General features: G+C 32.6%; 1 protein-coding gene across 3 annotated transcripts; it reads left to right on the top strand.

Moving 5' to 3' along the window:
- The first annotated feature begins 2757 nt into the window (after positions 1 to 2757).
- On the top strand, positions 2758 to 16323 carry LOC130623421 (ARF GTPase-activating protein GIT1-like). Of its 3 annotated transcripts, XM_057438906.1 has the most exons (19): positions 2758 to 2873; positions 2994 to 3127; positions 3257 to 3369; positions 4104 to 4212; positions 4331 to 4417; positions 4974 to 5245; positions 6366 to 6490; positions 6918 to 7015; positions 7119 to 7230; positions 7650 to 7753; positions 8110 to 8187; positions 9024 to 9071; positions 9960 to 10001; positions 12966 to 13034; positions 13260 to 13358; positions 13769 to 13952; positions 14150 to 14327; positions 14703 to 14766; positions 15663 to 16323. In XM_057438906.1, the coding sequence occupies exons 1-19, from the start codon at positions 2810 to 2812 to the stop codon at positions 15846 to 15848; spliced, it is 2166 nt and encodes a 721-aa protein (XP_057294889.1). In that variant the 5' UTR covers positions 2758 to 2809; the 3' UTR covers positions 15849 to 16323. The 3 variants fall into 3 exon arrangements, with proteins under 3 accessions (XP_057294889.1, XP_057294890.1, XP_057294891.1); XM_057438907.1 differs by lacking the exon at positions 8110 to 8187 and having other exon boundaries at positions 2764 to 2873; XM_057438908.1 differs by lacking the exons at positions 8110 to 8187; positions 9024 to 9071 and having other exon boundaries at positions 2764 to 2873.
- The last annotated feature ends 124 nt before the right edge of the window (positions 16324 to 16447 follow it).

The following is a 16447-nucleotide window of genomic DNA, read 5'->3' on the forward strand; positions in this document are numbered from 1 at the left end:
GCGAATTTGCTTGTTCTGATCTAAAAATCCTGGGAAAAAATACGCCCGGCCGCCTGACTAACTAATTTTTGCGGGGTCTTCAGGACGGGAACACAACATACTTTTGATGGTGGCCATATCACCCTGTTACTTGTTTAATTTTTTACTGTACATGATTTTTTATGCTCGTCCATTTATGGAGCATTGTATCGCTTAGTCTGACAGTTTTTTACCTAATCCTAAATTTTTTTTTGGGAAATGAAGCTTTGAAAGAGTTTAAAGTTTCTTTTTTTGCTGGAAAGCTATTGTACTTTAATTGCTATGGTTGTGAAGCAACTACACAAAGAACAACATGCTATGCATAGAAGTATATTTTTCTTGTTTTATGTTATAATATCACTTAAGTTTGGGGAAAGGGGGAGGATGTCAGGTTCGATATCGGGTTCGGTATCGGGGAGCACAAAACCAGATGCAAGTGTTTCCAACCTTACTCTTAAGACGTATCTCGTGGAAACTAACTAACCTGAGGTATATCTCGTGGAAACATCTACGTCTCTTGTGGAATCATCTGTGTATCTCGTGGAAATGCCTACACTCAGCAAATAGAATTCCTTTTAGTTTTTAAAAGATAAGATTGTGTTCTAGCTAGCTCAAACACAATCTAGCTAATGCTCAAATAATAATTGGCTGACATCTTTCTTATCTTCCTTTTTGTAATATTACCTTTTAGCATTCTTATGAAGTCTTTTGGAATATATATTATACAGTCTGTCACACTTGCATGCCTTTGCACACACCTGAAACAGACTTGCATGCGTAAAAGCTATACCACACATGGTAGAGGTTATACACATTATTTTTCATAGAATAATTAAAGAATTTAAAATAGCATGCCTGGGCAAGTTATTTAGGGTGTGCTATTTACAACACACCTAGCCTTTTCTTTATTTACAAGACTGATAATTTGCATTTTCTCTCAAGAAAGCAATAAATATTAAAATGATATTTACGTTTTTGCAATGTAACATTTTGAACACCTTTTCGGTTTAATTTATTTTGTTGTTGTTCTTGATTAGCAATTGAGTTTCTACTCAATGTCTCTGCTTAAAAAGCTTCTGCAGTTTTTAACTTTTTTACAATTCGCCTTAGTTCTAAAGGGGCCTAAGTCCAGGTCCTCCCCAATTCTAAAGTGGCCTAAGTCCAGGTCCCCAACAATTTTTTTTTTACTCATTATCAAAATATGGACAAAACAGTCAAACAGTCAATGCTCTGTAGCCGGCAGGCTGCAAAGTTGTTACATTGACACACAAATAGGCCAGGCAGAGAGTGTTGAAAAGTTGCTAGTCATTTTCTTTAGCACGCCCTCACACCGAAATAATTCATGTTGGGACCACAAAGGCCCGAAAATTCCTGGTTAATAGCCTTGCTGACTTCAGCAACAATTAGCATATTTTAAGAATTTGTATTTACCAAATGACCTAAGAACTGAAGTCCTAAGTCCACTCTGAACATATAGACAAGTGAACTTTGACAAGTTCAAGATATGTGAATCCAACAATTGAAATAAGGGATTGCGAATTGTGATTCGCGAAAAGTTTTTATAGACTAGCGATCTCTAAATGCTCATTAAATAAAAAATCTCGATGTTAGGATTATAATTTTTTCATATTATATCCTGGATTTAAAAAAAAATCAAAAATTGCAACGCATACGTCCACCATATTGTTTGATTCTCACAACAGAGCGAGTATGTTTTCGCAATTCGGCTACCAACAATACAGTTCCAAACAAATTTAGATATGGTAGCGATTTGGCGATGCGTGTTTGTTCAGCTAAGTGAATGAAAAAGGGGAATGTAGCATCAATTTTGAAAGTAAGCATAACCTAAAAAGCTGAAATCTTGAAATATATATAAAGTGATTATTGAGGTAGCGATTAGACCATTAAACTTATGGCGAAAGAATCTAATATATAGAATGAGCCTACGCAATAACTTGTGGTGGCGAACTTCAAAATTCGTTGTCTTGTACCAACATATTGTGACCATGATTGTAGTCCATTTATTCTTAGAACCGCCCAGCATTATGGTTGGTTGTAAGTAATATAAAAAAGTTGAATATAGTGTATTAATGATCCAATGGTGATAATATATAAAATATTCATATGGTGTTAAGTCCTTATAATTTAAAATTAGTAAGCATTAAAGAGGCCTAAGTCCTTTTTGTTGATTTTACTTGGTAGCACACGATTTATTTACTTTGACAAATAACTGCTTTTGATCCATAAAAACAAAGTCATAATCATGGCTTTCAGAAAAGTTTTACTTCTGTACCTAAATATTAAAAATGACTTCAGAATCAAGTAAAAACTTAAATCGCAGTATTCTCGAAATCAAGAAAATGGACTTAGGCCCCTTTAGAATTAAGGCACTCAGGACTTAGCCCCCTTTAGAACTGAGGTAGTGAATTACATATAAAATGTATGATAAAATGTAATAGAATTTTCATATGTAAATTTTATTTAAGAGATAGAATGGTTTTGCAGTTTCTAGAAGAATGTTGAAACCGCAAGTATATTCTGCTTTACAACAAAGCAAAATGTTAATTTTGCTTATCCTTTCAGGGTGAGCTAAAAGTTAATTTCTGTTTATTAAATACAGGAGTATCAATAAACTTTTCTATTGCTTTGAGAGGAACATTATATGCCATAAATTTTATTTGTTAATGATATCTGTTTAGTAAGGCTTAGAAAATTGGTGTTATTTTTTTGGTGTTTTTTTTTTTAGATTATAGGATTATTTCCTACTGTATGTATATGAGTATATATAAAAATGTCACTTAGTAGAATGAAAGGAAGAACTTCGTCGGAAGTGTGTGCTGATTGCAATGCACTAAGTAAGTATATAATGAAGCTTTCTTTGCGTGACAAAATGGAAAAGGAATATATATTTTTATTATATATGTTCACATAACATTCTGTCTACTAGTTTTGTTTTAACTGTGTTATTTCCATAGCTCCGGAATGGGCATCTATAAATCGGGGTGTTTTGATATGTGACGAATGCTGCAGTGTGCATAGAAGCCTGGGAAGACATATTTCTCAAGTTCGTCATCTTAGATTAGCTCCATGGAATCCATCTCTTCTTGCAGTAAGATGTTTTTATTGATGCCTTACAGTGTAAATACTTTTGTTTATAAAAATTCAAAATTGTGCAGTATAAGCATTTTGTAGTGTGCATGACTTTATTTATTCTTCACCACTATAATAAAACATTTAGATGACACAGAATCTAGTCAGTAATGGTGCAAATTTAATATGGGAGCATTCATTATCTGATTCCAACCAAAACAGAGGTGGAACAAGAAAGCCAAGTCCAAAGGACCCTGTTCAGTAAGTGTCATCAGTTTTACTGTAGTTGCTACACTGTTAAGCGACTGTTTCACTACACTACACCCATTATTTTGCATTTCATACAAATAAAAAACATCATGATCACTTTAAAATCGTATCATGTTTTTAAAATCGTTTACAGATCGTTTTAGGAAAAGAAAGTGAAGCAATTTAGAAACAATTGTAATTTATTTTATATTTTTAGCTCAAAAATTATTTGCTGTGAAAGTAAAAAAACAACAAAAAGCAAACAAGAAATTTTAAAAGAAATCTAGAAACAAAATTTGTAAAATTTGAAGTTCTGAAGCAAATTCTGTAACAAATTGTTTTCCTAGAGCAATTAAGAAACAATTAAAAACATGATAAGCAAGGTTGACCACCGTACACACCATTTTAAATAAAATATTATAAATTAAAACAATTTATTTTGATAGCTCATTGAACTATCCCAAACTTCTAGTAAAAATTTAATAATTTTATGTAAGTATTTTTGGCAACAGAATTAGTTTTCGTCATTATTTTTGCTTGTCTTCAGCAAACAGGTAATTTACAAAAAAAAGGTGTTATAACAGACACCTGCAAAGTCACACTTTTATGTACATCGTATTTGACCCCAAATTTCTTCTTGTGTGTATATATACTTTTTTTTATACAGAACGTGCATGGAGGCTTTGTTGTTTTGTGTGCAATGTATATTAAAGGCTTAAAACTAATTTATCTTCATTTTGTTTTAGTCCTATCAAATCAAATTTTATCAAAGCTAAATACCAAATGTTAGCATTCGTTCACCGTTTACCTACTACTGATGATAAATTAGATCGATCAATTATAGATTTAAGCAAGGTAGGAAATTATTGAGTTATTGAATATAATACAGACTTTTCCTCTGGTACATCGTTAGGGTTAGTTACAAAGAGCAATTTCTCGTAATTTTTCAACAAGCAAAGTTTGTTTTCTTTAGCAATTGTATTCGTCGGTGCGCACTGGTAATCTTGAAACATCCCTACGCTTAATATCTCTTGGTGCACAGCCCAACTACTTCCAATCGGTAATACTGATCATTTAGGTATTTTAGGTGCATAATATTTTTTTACATGTGTTCTTACAAACTTGTGATCAACTATATGCAGTCACACTTATATATTTTGATCAAATTTTTAACTTTTATGGTGAGTATTTAATGAGTATTGGGCTTGTTAAAAATTGAAGTTTTTTTCAACAATGCATTTTTACAGCATATTATAGGAAATATTTTTTTTTAAGAAAAGTAAAAACCACATTTTCGTTTTACGTTTTTTAAATGAGAATTCCCATCATTAACACCTTACTTTTAATTTTTTTTTTCAAAATGGATACTTATTTAAGTGAGAATTTATTTGAGCACTGTGTGCATAATATAATATTTACAGGTTAATGGTTTCTTGTGGCAAATATTCAAATTGTTTAGCAGAGATAAGAATTAGCTTATTAGCAAAATAATTATAAAAAAGTTTTGATTTACAAATGAAAACAAGATTCAAAATGGCAGTTATAGCTGTTGAAGAAATGCCCCCTATTTTTATCTTTACATCCTAATTCCAAAAGCATTTACCTTTACCACTTAGGAGAAAGGCAATACTCCACTTCATGTAGCTGCTCAGGCTGGTCAAGCAACACAGTGTGAACTCCTTGTCTGTCATGGTGCAGATCCAAGTGCTTTAGACTTGTCAGAAAAGACAGCTGCAAATGTGGCTATAGAAAATGGCCACAATGATTTAGGTTTCCGACTCATTGAATTGATGTATGAGTTAACGGATCGATTAACGTTTTACTTATGTGGTAGACGACCAGATCATAAAAATGGGATAAATTATTTGATACCAGCACTGCAGGATAGGTATGAGAATTTAAAAAAATATTCTTTATGTAGTTTAGCTTTTACATGTGCAATTTAATTTTTTATGTGTATTTAGGACTTATTTAAAAAGTATATAAGCTTTCGCCAACACCTGCTTATTTCACATATTTAAGAATGATTTCTTTGTCACTTGAATAGCACTATTGTTTAAACAGACATTCCTGCGTATAAAATTCTCTGGACTTGATAAAACATTTAGCCATGTATTGTTTAGATCCTGTTTCAATCATGAGAATTGTTTTTAGCCTTTTAATATGTCAAAATTGATATGCTAGGTGAAAAAAAAAAATTGGTTACATTTTATCAAATTGGTCTAAAATTGGTATGGACCATACTAAGTTCTAAGTCATTATTTCAATATTTAGAGAAGCTATATGACTTTGAACTATAACAAAAAGTAGGGTTTTTTACACTGACAACATCTAGATTGCCACTGGGACTGACTGGTTTGGAATTTTTTTGCAAAATTTTGATAGGTGTACCATCTAACATTAAAGTCCTAAGATAATATTATCGTAGTGATGTACCTGCTAGCTACGTATTTTCACTTTTAGCAAAAATATATATAACATGAAGAATGAAAATTTTTTTGTTGCAGCTAACTGTATTTGGCTACTTTCACTTTGTCTGAGATAGTTTATTTTTTAAAAGTGTGGGAATGATTGAAGCAATAAGCTACCATTTTGGCTCACAGATAGAGATATTATATTTAAAATGTCACTATAAAAAGGATTTTTCTAGTTATAAAAATTTTAATGACATCTTGGCATTGGCGAAAGCTTACATATGTGGATATGTATGTTTTTGTCTTTTCTGACTTCGCAATACCACTGCTCACTCCTATTTATAGAAATAAAAAAAGAATAAAAAAATAAATTTATGATATATATTTCTAAATTTGCACCTTCAAGTTTGGAAGCTAAAGACAAATAAAATTTTAAAAGATAAAACTGGTGTGTAAAAGTATCTTTAGCAAATTTCGTGTGATAAGCTTTTTTGGGAAAAAATGTTTTCAAGAAAGGAATCTTAGTAAATGAGTAATTTTGTATGCTGCTATGCCATCATTGTTATTGTTCTACAAATTTAAATGTTTGAACAGGGGTATTGGTGAATCATCACCAGCCAAAGAAGCTCGGTGCAAACTTCAGTCACTCAATAATCGCCTTTTTGAAGAATTGTGCTCTGATGTTTATGATGAAGTTGATCGTCGAGAAAATGATGCAGGTAACTATGGAAATTATCGAATCGCTAATGTTGTACCATTGTAAAATTCTTAATGGGAGCTATAGTGCATTTTTTTAAATTTTATATATATACTGTAAATTCTTTTTGTCACAAATAATTATTTCAATTGGAAATATTCGAGACCCTCTTATATAATCCAGGCAAAGATGTAACTGCTGCTATTTTATGGAAGAATAAGCACTAGATGACTTTAGATACATGTCTAATTTTTGATATTATTACAGTGTATGTTGTGCCTATGGACAGATAAGTTGACCACAAACAGGTAGAACTGACATCATCTCCTGTGTCAGTAACCTTAATAAAGCTACAAACTAAATTAGTCAATGTCACAAAATTTTTTGGTAAAATATTCAATGAGTTAGTATGTTATTTTTACGTGGTTTATTTCTAAATACACATTTAGTTTGGCTTGCAACTCAGCATCATCGAAAATTAGTTAGCGACCATACAGCTGTCCCATTTCTTCCAGTTAATCCTGATTTTACCTCTACCAGAAATCAGGTAGCTGATACTTCAAATAAACAGTTATTTTTTTTAAGTTTCTCCTTACTCTGCTTTTGATTTGTTTTTATTTTGAATTTTTATTTTCCGCCACCATTTTTAGGGCCGCCAAAAACTTGCACGTTTCAATGCTTTGGAGTTTGCAACTCTTATAGTTGATATTTTACATGATGCAAAAAGGAGAGAAGGTCTTAACATACAAAACCAATCTGCAGGTAACTTTTTTTTTATATTTGCTGTTAATGCAAACTCAATTAAATGTGAATGCTCCTGTGAACTTTCTACTGTCCAATGTTTAGGATGTCAGCATTTAAATGGGTTTTATTACACTTTTAATGTCCTTGAATAACTTTATTAATTTTTTTTCACAAGTAGGGACCTATAACTTAAATTTAAACATTACTGGGTTTGTGCCTCTGTAATTTTCACACATCACATTGTACGAAAGGTCTGTCACTAGGAATTGAGATGTCTTTAAATGAAGTGGAATACCCTTGCATTGTGAATCCTTGCGAGATTGAAAAATTGTGACTTAAAAAAGACTTTTTTAGCTGATAAAAATTAAAAATCTTAGTTTATTTCAACTCATCCTGGCATTTTCTGTGGTGAACAACTTAAGTGTAATGATTTTTAGGTGTTGTAGAGCAATTAAAAAGAAATGGAGGAGAGCAATTAAAAAGAGATGATCTGGAACCTGATTATGATGATGTAGCAGACGATGATGAAGCTGATGTAGTGGTTAGTAGTGTTTCTCTGTTGTATTATGGTTTCAAATTGACTTTATGAAGTAATATGTAGTAATATTTAGTAGTAGCATTAATCTAATTTTGTTGATGTTGGCACATTGAAAAAACAACATTAATTGATTTTGGTTTATGTAATGGCTTTGAACTTCATTTGGAATGGTGCCTGATTAAATTTAATGTCTTTTTTTAAAAAAAAATATGAACTTCAATAAAAGCTACTTCATCTAATGACATCACTTAACATTATAAATATCGTTATAAATATTTGTTTTTTAATATAAAGTTAGTGCTTTTAAAATTAATAATAATAATAATAATAATAATAATAATAATAACTATGTATAATAGAGTCTTGATAGCATTGCTGGAAGACGTTTGCTGGGTAAACCACTTGCTTGTGGAATAAAAACTCTAATCGATATTCAGGTAACACAAAAATTCTAATAATTTTGTGATAAGAATACTGATATGATGTGTTAAAATTTAAATTAGAATAATACTTTTAAAGGATGCCTTTACATATATGTTTTTAATAAAAGAAACATGGACTCAGCCTTATTTCAGTGATGCTTTCTTCAATGGTATCTATATTATAATACACGTATACACATTGGGTATTATGTTACGCAGAGTGGTGCCGCAAGTAGTAGCGAGACACACGTAATGCGGTATAAACAGGAAGGGCGAATGTGTGGAATTTTCTGCAGGCGACTGGCTAAGTTTCATATTTTTGAATTTTGAGAGTTGAACATATTTTTCATTTTGTTGTTGTTTATATGTTTTGTTATTGTTGTATGCTTTTCTGGTCAGAATACATGCGCAATGTAATTGTACAAAAGTTAAATAAGTGCTCAGGTCACATAATTGGTATTTTACAGTATCTCAAAAATGCATTTCAGCGAGTTTTTTTTTTTTTCTGTTAAGGAATTAATCCAATGTCTCTCAATAGCTTGTGGTATCTCAAAAAAATTATAGGCATGTTTCTTGCATTAAAAACAAGCATGTAAGGCTTATTATTACTTGTGATTTTCATGTTATTAACCCCTTACTGCGCAGTCTTACGATCTTGCAGTCACAGGGTTGCATAAGCTGGTGAATGTTTTGCAACTATGGTTACCTATATTGTTGCAAATTTCTAAAAATAATTCTGATTTTGTTTTTAAAACTACTCTTTAGTAAAGGATTGATTAACTCATGTTTAAAAACCTCTCTCATCTCTCAGCTACTTAAATACTAACCATCTAATTTTAAAAACTTGTTAGGAGGAGTATGATTATGACGTACCAGTGGATTGTTATGACAGGTTTAAGGTAACTAACAACTGCTGCTTTTCGTAGGCTTTTTCAGAAAGGTAGGTGTGACGCAAGAGCGCATACACCAATGGTTTAAGCGTGTTCTGCTTAGTGTTGGTTGGTTTCTCTTAAAGTTGTTTCCATGTGTTATCTAGCGTTGGTATATCATTTTGATTTTGAGTGGTGAGAATATGCGTGTGCTATTACACTCCTCTTCTGAAAAAGCCTTTTTTCCTTTTACTGGAATTCATAGTGAAACAGAACTAAGATAACTGCAAAAAAATTTTATAAATTTATAAAATATTTATAAACTACCCTAGAGCACAAAACACTGTAGCTTTTTTTGCAATTTTTAAATATTGAATTCTTAATAAAAAATAGTGAGCACATAGGACTCGCAAAGTAGAGGTGTAGACCATGTATATACATGGTTTAAAACTCTACTTTGCTTTTTAAGATTTATCTTTTACCAATTTTTTTAATATTAAAAACTAAAATTTTATGGAGACACTCTGTTCAGAAAATTCTTCCTATCACTATAAATATCCTATTCTTAACCATATTTTCATCTCAAGATGCCCTGTGAACAATTTAAATTATTTTTTTCCATTAGCGTTACCATGTATGCAGTCATGGTGACACAATGTGTAAATTCACTTTGAATAGTACATCTGATTCATTTTTACATCTATTTTACATGTAAAACACCATATTTTTTCAATTTATCTAAGCGGTATATTACTACTGTATTTAAACTCCTTTACAGAGTGTACAGATAAATGATAATGCATTGTATGTTTTTGTCTGGGTTGTTTAAACGTTGTAGGGTCAGTTCATTCATTAAATGTTTGGAACTTGCGGCTTTGCTTACTCGCTAATTTTTTATATGTTTTTATTTCTTAACAGCCGACTGATGCATCAGAAAGGGATGCTGGTTCGGAACCAAAGGTAATTTGCTTTTTTAAATTCTTAATAAACCAACAAATAACCATATGATTGGTCTTTTCACACTGAAAGTTTTGTTAACTCTAAATTTTTATGATTTTTTTTGCCACAGATTTCTTGCCATGCATTAAAGGCCATTTTGCCACCTGTCGCTTTTACGTTGACTAAGTTTAGCACTACTGAAAAGGGAAATTTAATTTCGAGTTATGACCAATAGATAGCATGTCGGTATTTCAGACTTTCTCTGACGTATATGCACATCGTTCGACGTCTAATGACTGCCCTTCTCCAACGATGAAAATCTTAAATCTACTTATTACCTGTTTAATCTTCTTATTCAGAGGAGCAGACAACTGGAAAAGTTAGGGAACTTAAAATGCATTAAAGAACTTCTATCCATGAAAACTAGGAAATCTTAATATTATTTTTTATTGTATATCTGCTATCGTCAGCCTTGAAAATAGATTGATAAAAAAATTAACATATCTTGGGCAAAACTCAGTCAGAAGGCTGCTAGCATTGTTGAAAAGACTTGTAACAACTGGAATTGTTAGGTTGTAGAAAATCATGATGGGTTGACATTGTTTGATAACTGACCCGAATCTTCTTTCTTCACATAATTATTTTAAATCTTCTAAATAATTCACCTCGACAGTTTTTCTTGTAAAAGCTGAGGCATCAAAAATTTATGGGACAAAGTATACAAAACTTGTAGTATAAATAAAAAAAAATGAAGCGCCATTTTGGTAGAAACAACATTCAAGGTCGCTGGTCTTCATAAAGTTTGTTTTCGCAGATTAAACGAAAACCTGTTGTTGTTGTTCTGCCCAGCTGTTATCGATGATAAGAAAACTAAGTGAAACATGTAGAAACTGCTTGAGAATCTTTTCTTAACAAATAAGCTTCATACGCGTGGAATATTTTGTTCACTAACACAAAAATGTTCGTGAAATCAGCTAAATCAGCTTTTTATTGTGAACGTTGTTCAGAATCACCAAAAGAGGTAAAATTGAACTTAGTATATTACCACTCTTCGTGCTTTTTTTTAAATTTAATTTCGTCTTTAATAATATTTTCTTTGTGAAAAGCATCCTTACTTAGGTGGACGTGACTAATGTTACTACAAACTGCAGTGCTCTTGTGTTTTTCTAATATCGTGTTTCTTTAACATTTCACTGTACCCATGTTTTTTTTCTCTTCAAGTAACTCATATGGCGTGTAGAGTTGCTTTTAAGTAGAGCTTATGTTTTTTCTTTATCTTGTGTAAAAATTATCAGCTGCCTTCAATCCTTTTCTACTTTTAATTAGTTTATTTATGGTGACGCATTCAACTTTAATATTTGTTTGTTAAACTTCGATCTTGATACGTTTTTTCTACAATGGCCTGAATAATGAAAACGCAAATTACCGATTGGGACGATACTATAGACAGATTTCGTTATTCACTGGAAGATATTAGTATATGTTATCTCTTCATTAAAGGCTAATGACTCACAATAAAGCGAATTAAGTAGAACAGAGTTTCATTTTATCGACTTGTCGTAACGAAACGATCATGTATTATCTAACATAAAACGGAATCACATTTATAATGGTGGTGTGTAATGTGTGTGTGTGTGTGTGATGTACCAAAATTTAACCATGGAGATATGTTGTCATTCGTTGTGTTGTACAACAACTTGTTGACAGTTATAAGGGTGGACGTTGTTAGTAAACCGATTTATTAAAGTACATCTTGTTGGCTTTTAGCTTGATTAAAAAAAAATAATTTTTATTTCTTTGTATATTTTTTGTCTTTAGTTTTTTCAATCTTATAATGTATAATGCTTCTCGTTCTGTTTGTTTCATTGGTTGTTTGTGTTTGTTTGTTTATATTTATTTGTTTATTATTTGCTTTATTAGTTTGTTATTCGCTTTCTTTATTTTGCTTCGTGTGTCCTGATATATTGTGCACGTCACGCAGCCTTTCACGTATTCGTGAGCACCTGGGCAGCCATATGTATAATATTGACATGTCTTAAGTAAGCTAATTAACGCTAATGAGATAATCATTGTGCGTATTCAGAGTGTAATCATAAATTAGTTGAGAGCAGGCTAGCTGTCATGATAGGAAAGTGATGTAACGTTTGTTTATCCTTTTACATTTAAAATGTGTCCCTTCATTAAAATGATCTTTCAGATGACGAGTTACACTTCTGTGTGTTTGTTTACTTTCGTCTGGTTGTTTGTTTGTTTTTTATTTGTTTGTTTATCGGTTTGTTTATTTGTTTCGTTTTTTATTTATTTTGCTCATGCCTTCTCTTATTTATCTTTGGCAGATGGATGTCGCTTAGCAACATACTGATAACAAGTGTTTTCTTTCTGTTAATCAGCTTTCCCACAAAGTTTGTTTACATTTTCTAAAATGTCAAATTCTCGTCATTTCTTTAACTTGAGCTGCATTCATAGTTGTTGCGCTTGTGTTTTGAGAGAGTAAGAGAGGGATGCGTGAGTAAGAAAACGCTGAAAGTAATAAGGTTTGAAAGAGTTAAGTCGTAGTTCCTTTCCGTTACTTTGTCAAAGACTCGCATTTTCTAGCATCAATTTCTGCTTCAGATATTTTTCGTCCGCATATTAGATACATAAAAAATCATAAAAACGTCATACCTGTCCAAAAGTACTTGAGCTGATGAAAACAATGGAAGAGGAGAAGCTGGGGTTTTATCGGACATCAAGTGACGTGGGTTATTACATTGGCGATATAAACAAGAAAAAAGGTTCTGAAATGTGGGGGAAATATTACTTGAACCAGTTGGTTAGTACGTTGTGCTAATTCGATCACATTGCGATAAGTATTTTTCGGGAATCGTATATGTTACGATGCATGCGTAAAGCAGTGAAATTTATGTTACTGCCGCACGAGATTTTTCTGTTTATATGCTTTCCGTTGGTTTAAGCTTCAAATTTTTTTTAAAAATTTTTGTTTAGGGAAAGGTTCATGATTTACAGGAGCAGAATCACAGTCTTGGTCAAGAAGTAAATCTTCTAAGATCAATGGTAAAAACTTCTTCGTATTTTTCTTGTTTTGGTTTTGGACTCAACCTAGGTCTTTCTTTACCCTGTTTTGTTTTACTTCCATTGAAAGGGTGTTTCTCACGTTCATCTACTATTAAATAGTTCTTTATTTCTCCCGCGTTTTACTGTCTCATTTTAGGCCCGTTGTGATGTCAAGTGAACATGAACAATAGTAAACGTGTCAAACACATATCTTATATTTTATAGGTTCAGAAACTGATGCAGGAGAATGCAGCACTTCGTGCCCAGGTCGCGCAAGTGTTGCTAGAACGCGATGATTTAGAACGAAGATTGGAAGTGAGCACAGTAAGTTGGAAATTTGTTTTGTTTACATGCGCAATTCAAGGAGACGCATGCGCACACAAATTGACTTTGCTATTTGTATTATCCGTGGTATTCGTACTGGATATTACGCCCCTATCCTTAAAGTAACTGAGAAACGCCCTTCTTACAAAGGCTATTCAACTTTGTTACTTATTGCTACTTTGTTACTCAACGATGCTTAGAAGAATTCTGTAAATGTCGTGTTTACGCCCGGTTCTTAATTACAGTTATTTTAACAGAGTTAAGAAAGTACAAGCTTAGAAAGGTTCGCTGGGACGGTACGACCCTATTATTTTGACCGCCTCCCTTACAGGTGAAGAGTGTAAGATGCGTGGGTAAGGGATACATAGCTAGTGATGCGGTTTTTCAGACCTCGTTCTTGTTCTGTTTAGACGCAACAATATGATCGACCTAAAAACAACCAACTCAGCGATATTCCACAGGTCAAACTTCCCGAGTCGTACGACAAATCTAATGTTTCAATGACGTCATTTGAGCGTATGGACGGTACCACAGACCCGTCATTGCCGCGTTATCGGTCAAAAGCTAATTACGATAACGTTCCGTCAACAACAGGTAATATTTAAACTGTACTATGAAATGCTGCAACATCTTTCAACAATCCTTCATAAACGTCTCATGTCGCACTCAAAAATAAACTAAGTTGTCGTGTAAGCAAGTTTCACATGACTTCATGTGTTTGTGACACCTGTCAAATAATTCATTGTCAAATCCCGTCTACTATGTGTTACGTGACTGTCACATGACTTTAGGTGGTGAGCTGGAACAACCAGAATCGTCTGAAGAATCGGCCGCCTATCGTACGGAAGACGATGTCGAGTTTGCAGCTGAAACAGGACCTTCGCAAGATGATATTGTAAATGCGACTGAACAAATTACAAAGAAGATACAAGAACTTCTGCAGGCTGCGCAAGTTGGGCAGAATAACAAGTAAACTTTTGTTAGCGTTTTATAAAAGTAGTTTTGCGTTCGTTCGTTCGTTTGTTTGTTCGTTCGTTTGTTTGTTTTTTTTATTTCTGCTCGTTCGTGTCAAGTTAACGTCGAGAAGTAGATAATTTCAAACAGTATCTGTGCTCAGTATTCCCATTCTCACCCGAATTTAATTCGCAAACCCTAACGAACCGTCAAGTTTTCCTACTAGTGTTGTACTAACTGAGTGTACTACATGCGAAGGTTATAATGACAGTCGAGTTAACATTCGAATTATTTCAGGCTTATAAAGCAATCGCATCGATATTTTTTTTGCCTTTCTAAGCAGTTATTGACAAGTTCAACCCAATAGTTATACTAACACTTTTCTTTTAGGTATGTCAATTGTTCCAGTAATATTTCTGCTGCAGTCAATGACATGGCTAATCTTTTTCCCAAGGTACAGTTTCTAGTATACTTTTTTAAATCGAACTAAAGGATGAGAGAATACACGATTTTATATGTGGCTCAGTTGCTAAGTGTTGAGGATGATATTTGGATAAAAAACTAAGAAACTTGTCAGTCTGATAATTGATAAGTTATAGGCAAACCAAAGCTTTAACCAGAATAATTTAACAAGCAACCTGCAAAAACTGCTTTTATATATTGTGACAGAGTGATACTTATCACAAAACAAATTAAAGATTAGCATTATTTTATTTTGTTGTTACTCCTCTAAAAATATGATGTATTAAATATATCAAATTAATATCGTGAAAATTGAAGAAAACATACGGGTGTCAACAGTTGGCTAAAAGGTTTTAATTAAAAGCTTTCTTTGTGAAATTTCCATGCTCCTACGTTTCTAAGATCAGAATTTATTACATTTTCTATTTAGGGAGTTTAATGTGGTGCTTTTAATCCATGTATAATATTTCACATTTTATAATTTTTACATCATCAACAAATGGGTGAAAAATGGGTGGTTGAAAATATAAGATACTAGTTCTAAAAGTATTTAATTTTGAGTTTAGGCGGAATGTTTTATAACCTTATTGAAGTCTAAGTTTTCTCAACTTCGAAAAGAGATCTATTTAAACACATATGAGCATACTCTCGAATTGCAATATACAAAAGTCGTTTTTAACATCATAGTTATAACAAACTAGTCGTTAACCCGTCATGAGAATCCACGGTAATTTACCAGTCATGGAAATCCAGGACAATCTACCCGTCATGGAAATCCATCGACAAATAACCCGTCGTGAACATTTATCGGCAATTTACCCGTCAGGAAAATTGACGGGAATTTACCCACCTTTTCTCGCAACTACCATCTTTCGTTTTTTTATTTAGCATCCGAGCTCAGAAAGTGTCCGCATGGCACTGCGGTTAATGATCACCAGTGCAGCCAGGTTACAAGTTGAATGTCGAAGCAGTTCGTTAGATCAAGCTATGTTAACGCAACAGGTTATTCAATGTGCATACGATATCGCAAAAGCAGCGAAACATTTGGTAACGACCTACAATAACTCGTTATAATTTGGAAAGAGAATATTTAAATGAAGTGATGTTGCTATGCAATGGTAGTAGATGCGATTACTAAATCGATTAAATATAGTGAAATAGAGAAGAACATTGAACATATATAAAAAAGTTGCAGTAATGGAGAGCAGCCTGTGTAAAATATTCCACTTCTCAACAATGCGTACAGTTTTCTCGAGTTAAACGTTACGTATTAATTGCCACGTGACGTTTCCCATTGGCCGAGCGATATGACGTGACGTTTGCCATTGGCTGAGCTCTATCACGTGACTTTCCATTGATTGAGTGATGCGGTAGCCAATGTATCGCTAATTTTTTCTAGCATTTTATCACGTTACAATCTCACCACGTGACCAGCGCAATTATAATTTCCCGACGCAATTAACATATAGTAGCTTACAAATAATTTATTATTAGATTTCGTTGTATTTTGTTATTGTTTAATTATATGGATTTTTTTATATTAATTTTACGGCTGGAGTTTTTCTTTTCGGTTTGCGAAGGTTCGAGTCCTGGTAATTGGCAGTGAAAAGGTGAAAAATCTTAACTTTAGGGAGTCAAGATTTTTAAACTTAACACCTTTTGTGGGAGTCATC

The sequence above is a fragment of the Hydractinia symbiolongicarpus genome, chromosome 13, assembly GCF_029227915.1.
Source record: "Hydractinia symbiolongicarpus strain clone_291-10 chromosome 13, HSymV2.1, whole genome shotgun sequence".
Taxonomy (NCBI): Eukaryota; Metazoa; Cnidaria; class Hydrozoa; order Anthoathecata; family Hydractiniidae; genus Hydractinia; species Hydractinia symbiolongicarpus.

Excerpts from the sequence above, each read along its gene's own strand:
- LOC130623421 (XM_057438906.1), top strand. The coding sequence starts at position 2,810 with ATGTCACTTAGTAGAATGAAAGGAAGAACTTCGTCGGAAGTGTGTGCT. Across the intron at positions 10,002-12,965 it reads ATGCTGGTTCGGAACCAAAG|GGAAAGGTTCATGATTTACA; the intron begins GTAATTTGCTTT and ends ATTTTTGTTTAG. Across the intron at positions 14,328-14,702 it reads CAAGTTGGGCAGAATAACAA|GTATGTCAATTGTTCCAGTA; the intron begins GTAAACTTTTGT and ends CTTTTCTTTTAG.